General features: G+C 47.2%; 2 protein-coding genes across 2 annotated transcripts; one reads left to right on the top strand and one right to left on the bottom strand.

The window, feature by feature from the left end:
• Positions 1–172: 172 nt before the first annotated feature.
• On the top strand, positions 173–3174 carry LOC123052526 (uncharacterized). The gene is made up of 5 exons (XM_044475735.1): positions 173–436; positions 674–820; positions 942–1017; positions 1237–1438; positions 2874–3174. Exons 1-5 carry the CDS (start codon positions 410–412, stop codon positions 2971–2973), a joined length of 552 nt encoding a protein of 183 aa, XP_044331670.1. The 5' UTR covers positions 173–409; the 3' UTR covers positions 2974–3174.
• Positions 3175–3336: 162 nt separating this feature from the next.
• LOC123052525 (probable pyruvate, phosphate dikinase regulatory protein, chloroplastic) lies at positions 3337–7754 on the bottom strand. The gene is made up of 4 exons (XM_044475734.1): positions 7144–7754; positions 5425–6061; positions 5251–5347; positions 3337–3713 (listed from the first exon to the last, which is right to left on the bottom strand). The coding sequence occupies exons 1-4, from the start codon at positions 7681–7683 to the stop codon at positions 3626–3628; spliced, it is 1362 nt and encodes a 453-aa protein (XP_044331669.1). The 5' UTR covers positions 7684–7754; the 3' UTR covers positions 3337–3625.
• Between the last annotated feature and the right edge of the window lie 276 nt (positions 7755–8030).

The following is an 8030-nucleotide window of genomic DNA, read 5'->3' as shown; positions in this document are numbered from 1 at the left end:
GTTGCCGTAATTAATAAGAGAAACAAATAGGTTAAAATTTTCACTATACTAAAATTACACTTTTATAAAATCGATTCTAAATTTTATATATACTAGTGTAATTTCTAAACAATTCCGTCCGTGGGTGCCCACAAATAATCCAGCAGTATATATAAGAGAGGCGAAGCTGTACTGTGAACATCATCTTCTCCCCATGCTCGCGGGCAGAGAGAGAATCTAATCTTTGGCCCTCAACAAAAAGAGCAAAGTGACGGTCCTTTCCCTCCGGTTCCTCGTTTTTGTAGTATTCCGCCATTCAAGTCTCCGCCTTCCCGAGGGGCTACCATAACTCACTCAGAGACAACAAAAGAGAAGACATACTCCTTCGGGAGGCAGCTGCGTCTGCGTGCAGGCCGAACGTCACCAAGGCATGGGGGACGCCGCCTCCAACCATCCCGTAAGTCTCTTCCCGTCCAATCTTCTGCCCGTCAATCGGCTCTAGTCGCCGCACGGTGTTCTTGCTTGCCCCGGCCAAGTGGAAGCGATTTGGATCTTCCACGGCGACGGCGCATGAAGTCGCTTGCCCTTTTTAGGCTGTGATGAATATCTCTTTGTTTGATTTGATTGAAGAACTTCGGTTTCATCGCCGGTAGATAGGTTCTTGCCGGACAATAACACTTCTGTTCCTTTTTAGGTTCTTGCACAGTCGAGCTCGGACGCCGGCCACGCCGCCGGGACCGGTGGGTTCATCGCCCTCGACGTGGCCGCCCTCTCGTCGCTCGCCGGCGACGGCCCGGAAACGACGCCGGCAGCGCCGCCGGCCTCGACCCCGAGGACACCTGTAAGTCTGTTGGACGCTGGCCGGCGGACGACGGCGATATGCGCGTCCAGATTTCTTTAGGCCATCGTCCTCCTAGAGTTTGATACTATCCCTATCTCTAATTGTGCTGTGAACGGAACAGAGGGTGGTGAGGTCGCTCTCGCGGAAGGGGTCAGAAAGGAAGCAGGCCGACGGCGACGCCGCCACTGGCACCACAGGTTAGCCTGCCCAGTCGATAATCTGCCTTCGCAATTAGGACCAAAATTCTGTTTTTTCTTCTCCTTGTATTTCACGAGATTACGACTCAATTGCTACCTTGTAGCTTAAGTGACTAATGTCCAGTTCCTGGCCAGTGACACTGACGTTAACTGCACTACACACTTTGGAGTTCTGACGACGAACGGGACTGACGTTGGGTTTGATCCGTTTGTGTGCAGGAGGCGGGGTAGGGACGGGCGAGAGGCCGCCGCTCTCCCCGCTCTTGGTCCACGTGGCGGCCGCCGAGGAGATGCTGAACGGGCACCGGCTGGTGAACACGCCGGGGGGCGCCGGGACGCCGGGAGGGAAGTCCAGGCGACTGGGGCGGCGTCCGGCGCCGTGGCTGGATCCCCGAAGGGTCGTCTTCCTCTTCGCCACGCTGTAAGAATCTTCTTCCCCTTCCCCTTCCCCTTCCCCTTTCGTTGGTTTATTTATTTTTTCGTGTTGCTTAGATCCAATCACTGAACCAGCCGGCCGCAGAGTGTCAAAACTCAAAAGTGTCAACTAGAACTAGGCAGTGTTGCAGGCTCCTCTCCTCTGTAGCACGCACACGTTTCACTTGGTGAAATGAAACCTATTCCCTGGACATGTTAGGCGACTTGGGTCATGGATCAGTGACAGTACGCTCTCATTTGTCGTCGCCGCTGGCGACTTTTTGCCTCCAAAACCCGCCGTGCTTCATTGCCATTCATGGACACCACGAACCATCATTAGGCGGAGCTGTTAAGCATTTAGTGAGTGTACCTTGCAAGTTCACTGGCAGTCGTAGTACGCAAAGCGAATCCTGTTGGCGTCTTGTGGCGACAGGCACGTCAACCGGACCTAGCAATAGCAAATGCAACTAATCGCTCTGACGGGAGCGGGACGGCTCTCCTCTAGCTTGAGGAAGGGAGCCGATCGTGGGGTCATTATCGGCAATAATTTGCAGCGTCTAGGACGGGTCCGTCACGACCGGTGATGGTGCACCTCCTGCGTGCGTGGCGTGCGTGCGGAAATCCTGCGCAAGAACGGCCGTGGTTTCTCGTTGCCAAGTCCCCGTTGCACAACTGGTTGGCACCTTCGCCTTTGCCACTGTGATCGACCAACAACCAGCCAGTTTAGTACACTACTACTTTCTCTGTTCACTTTTATAAGTCGTTTTAGACATTTCGAAATGTCTAAAACCATCGTCTGAAATGTCTAAAACCATCGTCCGACTACTACAACCGCCAGAACAAGCCATGGAGGCATTGCTCTCGCCGCTTCCCTACAAAGCCGGCTTGTCCTTGTTGATGACAACCGGGAAGTTTCTATGCATGTGTCCCAAATAATCAATGCCCTGGAGCCGCGATCATCACTGTTGAACCCTTTAATAGATTTGAAGTACCTCACACCAAATCTTGCCATCACACACAGAAATTCCAACCTCGACGCCCAAAGGAGACTAGAGATATCTACACTGTCCAGACGGACAAACTTGAGGAGGATCGAGCCCGAAAAATAAATTTGAGGAAGAAGCGCTGCTCATGCAGAGACTAAAAAATCCAAACCAAACTACTAGCCGGAACGGAGGCATCCAGATCCTAGAAGAGAGTGTTCGCCCCAGCAGCCGTAGGAGAAGGGGAGAAAAGGTTGTGTTGATCTGGAGTAGCCTAATTTAGTAGTATTTGTTTCTGATTTGGTTTTAATTCATCCACTTGTGGTGGTGTTTGCACCCAGGGCAGAGCAGTGATAAAAAACAAAAAGATGTCAGGAGTACCGTTTCATTGGTCAGCAGGTCCTCTCCAGTGATAATATCTCAACTCCAACTGATTTTTCCTCCTCCTTGTTTATGCAGGTCCAGCGTGGGGACGTTGATTCTGCTCTACTTCACCCTTTCCATGAGCAAGATGGACAGCGCCGGGAGCGGCACGGGAGCCGACAGCGATGCACGGTGAAACACCAGCCTCATAGCGCAAAGAGATTTTCGCGTGTTCATCACAGCACAGGGTTTTCAACGTGTGGTCTGTAGAGATTGTGACGGGGACTGATATTTACCAGAATTCGGGTGAAAATCGTGTGGTGATATGAGAAGCCACCGCAGAATACATAGCAGACGGCAGAGAAGAGATTAGGCCTGTTGAGGTCCTGATGGAGAAGTTTGTGATGGCAGTCCTCCCTTTCTATTCTGGTTTCTTCTGTTATTGCCCCCCTTTTTTTCTGTTCTCATTGCACAAAAGAATACCAGTCGCTTTTGTGCGCCGATGATAGGGTTTTCTCCCTTACACATACTGCAAACATAAGCATACACAAATATACACTGATGTTTTTGGAATAATTGTCTTTGCCTGGGTCATTTCTAGAAGAGGTTGTACATGACATGAGTGCTTGACTTGAAAGGAAAACTAAACCAATGAACAACCAACACATGACAGCACAGGCTATGATTATTTAAAAGAAGAGCAGTTTTAACATGGCCCCTCTTACCTTCTATGCACAATGACTCTAGTCTAACCGCGGAGTTGGGACACACAACAAGTACCGAATAGTAGGCTACTAGGCTCTATAGTTTCTGATTTCCTGATTTTGCCTCGCTGCTGCAGAACACGTTCATACGTCCATAGCCAATACTTTTTCAGGCTCAACAGGAGTGTTGACCATCTCTGACAGGGAATCATAGACTCGAATTGGAGCTACCCTGCAAGAACACAAAGCATATTCCTTGAGATATTCATTTCAACACATACAAATTCAGGACCTAAGCTAAGCATCATAGTCGTGATGCTATGAAAACATCTTGGCGCATATCCAGGATATTTCAGAAAAAAAACATGTAGTTGGACGGCAGCTACAGCTGCCATGAGCTTGAAACCATTTTGCACGATACAAAGAGAGCAAGAGGCAATTTATTGACGTAAGAGACTGTCTTAAAAATTCAATTTAACTTTGTAGTACCAAACAGAAACAAGATAACAAGAACAAAAACAATGATTATGTGAGAACCGAGTGTCACTCGTTGGCTAGCAGTGTGTGTGTGCACTCGCAGCCCACCTGTGTTCGAGTCCCGGACTCTGCGCGGTGTGCTCGTGATTGCTCCTCCTATCAAAATATGCCGCCAAGGACTAGTACTGGCTGGTCTCGTTTAAAACAAGGATTATGTAAGGACTATTCGTCGATTGAAAGTAGCGCCTTCCAAATTTATCTTCACTTTGTATAAAAAAGAAACAGAATATCAAGTACTCCCTCTGAAAACTAATATAAGAGTGTTTAGATTACTAAAGTAGTGATCTAAACGCTCTTATATTAGTTTACGGAGGGAGTACCAAACAATGATTATCTGATTAGTCTTTTAGTCAGCCCTTAAGCTGCTGCGGCTACCAAATAGCCAGACTCCTGATCAGCTCAACCAGACTTCTGTTACCACAGGTCTGGTTCAAGGTGGCCCTGGTCTGGTAGAGAAGCTACATTTTGGTTGAAGCACATCTGACCAGATATGTATTGTCTACATTCAAACATAAATCCACAAGATAAGATGTGTAGTTCAAAAGGCAACCACAAAGTAGAAGGCAGCATACTTCCAAGAAACAAGGGTTGTCAAATTTGAACAAACCTCATAATGAAATAAATAAATAAATAAATAACCAAAGGAAAGAAAGATCACAAGAAAAGAGTGAAAGTAGTGCTAGTGCATGATGTTGTTACTGAAATTGTTTTTAGATGGTCTCCCTATCAAATCTAAGAGTGAACACATCCTTGCACAAATGATCCTAGTGGTCAAGCTTAGGAGGACAAATTGTTGTGATGTCCCATGCACCCTGTCTACGCAGAGCTTTTTCAGGAGGATAAAGGACATTATGGTCCACAATTAACCATTTTATACCGACGGAGAATCCTAGTTCTATGCAAGAAATGTATTACTCTGACTTTCATTTTTCTAACAATCTCAGTTCAACCTACAATTTACTTAACAAACTAAAAATAGTTCAATAACTGAAAATAATTTAAGGAACGAAAAACTAGAGAACGAATTATACATTTATTTCCTGCTGCGCTATACTGTGAACTCGTTATCTTTTAGATACAGAAGCCACCTAGAAGGTGGTCAGTGGTCACACAAAGCAAGATGGTAAGAGCTAATAATAACAGGGTCGGCTAAGGTACTGTTGACATGGCGCTTATCAAAGCACACATACTTTACAAGGCGCAGTAGAATAGATAGAACATGGTGCTAGTACCGTTTTGATATGCGTGGCATGGAGCACTTCTGTTTCCTGTCATGGTATATTCTAACAATGACAGCAGCTGTTTCCTCTACAGCTTTTCCAGTGACCTCTGCACGAAAAATATATTGTTATAACATGAGAGAAAACAAATTAGCTCTCCATAAAAGACGATGAAACTGATCTTACGGATCACTGGCCATGTTGGGTGCCGAACAAAAATTTGATTTGCATGGTCGAGCTCCTGCCTCACGTGCTCCATTTCAGCATAATTGCTCTTCTGCCCATGAAATCCTAGAGTATTTGCTCTTGTCTTTCTGATTGCCTGAAGAACCACGGGGTTTATCGTCAACCCAAAGATCTTATCCTGGTCGATCTCAAATAGGGCCTTTGGAAGATCAATACCCATCACAATTGGGACGTTTGCCACTTTGTACCCTTTTTGTGCAAGATAAATTGACAATGGTGTCTTCCCGGTACGTGAAACACCAACAAGCACAATGTGTGCACGGGCAAGGTTCTGTGGCTGAGCACCATCATCTTGTTTGATGGTGAAATCAATTGCTTCGATTCGTTGGAAGTAATCCTCAGAAAGTTGACCCTTTCGGCTAGCAGAGCTTCGTGAAATTCCAGATGGAGCAACACCAATATGAGAAGCTATGGCGTCAATAGTAGGACGAAGAACATCGGTGCATGGAACACCCCATAAATCACAAGCCTTCTTAGTTGCCTCAGCCATTGAAGGATCGGCAAGGGTATATAGAAGCAATGCTCCTTCTTTTGCTGCTTGCCTGACTATCTCAATAAGGTTGTCCATGTCATCAATCTAAAGAAAATTAGAAGCAATGTGTAAGAGATGCTGATTACTTCCGACAAGTGATGTGCAGTTAACTTTTTCTTAGCCCATGCTTGTGCTAAGCTTGGGTGAATAGTGTCAAATAACAGTTTCTGAACTAAGACTACAATCAACTGACTGATTTTGTTCAATAAAATGATCCAATCCAAGCAAACACGTAAAACAAAATAGTATGGCCAATTGGCAATATTTTGACCATGTCAATGTCAGAACATCCCATCTACCTGGCGTAAAGAGCGGCGAATATCAATTTGCACAAATAGAACATATAGATATGCATGAAGCAACTGTACAGTTCTCAATTTACACATAACATTCAGCCTTATTCAACTGCATGGTCCGTTTTTATTTCTGAAATAAAATATGTTAAAAAGATCTATTGCGTAATTCATCCGAAGTTTCTGTGAGGGATTTTTTATCCATTGGAACATATGCGACTTTTTTTCTTCTTAGTATTAGAGTATTTCATGGGCAATACCAACTCTTGCAGAGTAAAACTGATATTGTAGCTTTCATTCTCGAATACATGATAGTGTCATGTTAGCCCAATTAATCCCCCAGCACTGAAATTCAGAGGCAAACCTTAAATGTAAGGATGAACCAAAGTATCCCCAATTAAACCTCTCTGACATTGCATAGGGGAATACAAGCTACAGGTATTACAGTAATCAGTCTGAAAAGAGATAATGTCGGTGCACAAATTATGAAATTAATCACAAAGCAAAGTTGCAGGGTTGCCCTGGTATTTCCATAAAATGTTAGATTTCATCTCTAAATTTGAACTCTATTTATTTCGGGCATCTTTAAGTTAGTATTATTTTGTCTGTCGAGTTGTCATCGCGAAGTGACTACGTATCACACAAATTTGCTGGTACAAATTCTCACGCTTACCCTCGTTATACTGGAAGGTAGGAATCCGAATTTATAGTGTGTAGCAAAGCACAAAAGCATTTCGTGGAAACCAGGCATCACACTGGACTGGAGCGCGGGGATCAAAATCGAATGTCACGAATTGAGGTAATAGATGGCAGCGAAAATGATGGATCTCTTACCCCAGAGAAGAGGTGGGTGCTTGTGGCACAGCGGCGGTCGACGAGGCAGTGCTCGAATTGCCCGAGCACGGCATTCACCGAGTGCTCCAACGTCGAACCCGTCCCGTCCGACACCATGTAGATCGAGTTCCCCGCTGCCTCGCTTCCGACCCCAACCGCCTCGTCGCCATCGTCGTCGTCCTCCGTCGCTGTGGCCTCCTGCTCGGTGGGCGGCGGCGACTTGGTCGGCACCTCGAGCGCCGCGCTCGCCCGTATGGCCGGCAGCTCCAGCCTCCGGCCGGACCGGAGAGCGCGCGCGCGGGACCAGCGGCTCAGCTGCGAGCTCGCTCGCGAGCGCGGCTGGGAGGGGGAGGAGACCGCCGCCTCCTCTTGCCCGGGCGCGCCAGAGTGCTCTTGGTCCGGTCCCGCGCTTAGAGGCGGGCCGGTGGCGGTGTCGGGGAGGCATGACGCGGCGGTGGGGGAGGGGCGGAGGCCGTGGGGCCGAGGGGAGGGCGTGAGGAGCACGGACGGCGTCGCCGCGCCGAGCTTGGCGCTCATCATGGGGTCAGGCGATACACCTAGAGCAGCGTCAGACGTGTGACCGAGAGGAATTGGGTTCGTCTTTTCGCAACGTTTTTGCGTGCCGTGACGCGGTGGTGTTTGGCATGGCCCCAGGTTTGGTTCGGTCTGCGGAAGACAACGGGCTGATGCCATGTTTGCTGCCGGAAAAAGTTTAAAATAAACCTTGAACTCGTAGAGGAAAGCTAAATTAAACCCTAAACTTTCAATCCCTGAAATCAGCACACCAAACTCTTCGATTCCGATCTATTTTGAACCTTAAGACTGTTTCACTGGTATTCGCTTACGTGGCAAATCAAATCGGGCCGGCCCATTAAAGCAGCCACTCG

Source organism: Triticum aestivum, chromosome 2D, assembly GCF_018294505.1.
Source record: "Triticum aestivum cultivar Chinese Spring chromosome 2D, IWGSC CS RefSeq v2.1, whole genome shotgun sequence".
Lineage (NCBI taxonomy): Eukaryota > Viridiplantae > Streptophyta > Magnoliopsida > Poales > Poaceae > Triticum > Triticum aestivum.
Note: the sequence above shows the minus strand (reverse complement) of the source record. Positions and strands in the feature narration are given on the sequence as shown.

Bases quoted from the DNA above. Each gene is read 5' to 3' on its own strand.
- LOC123052526 (XM_044475735.1), top strand. From the start codon at position 410: ATGGGGGACGCCGCCTCCAACCATCCC. The intron at 437-673 runs GTAAGTCTCTTC...GTTCCTTTTTAG, and splicing joins ACGCCGCCTCCAACCATCCC to GTTCTTGCACAGTCGAGCTC. The intron at 821-941 runs GTAAGTCTGTTG...TGAACGGAACAG, and splicing joins CCTCGACCCCGAGGACACCT to AGGGTGGTGAGGTCGCTCTC.
- LOC123052525 (XM_044475734.1), bottom strand. From the start codon at position 7,683: ATGATGAGCGCCAAGCTCGGCGCGGCGACGCCGTCCGTGCTCCTCACG. The intron at 5,348-5,424 runs GTAAGATCAGTT...TTTTTCGTGCAG, and splicing joins CCCAACATGGCCAGTGATCC to AGGTCACTGGAAAAGCTGTA. The intron at 3,714-5,250 runs GTACTAGCACCA...GTGTTCTTGCAG, and splicing joins ATGCCACGCATATCAAAACG to GGTAGCTCCAATTCGAGTCT.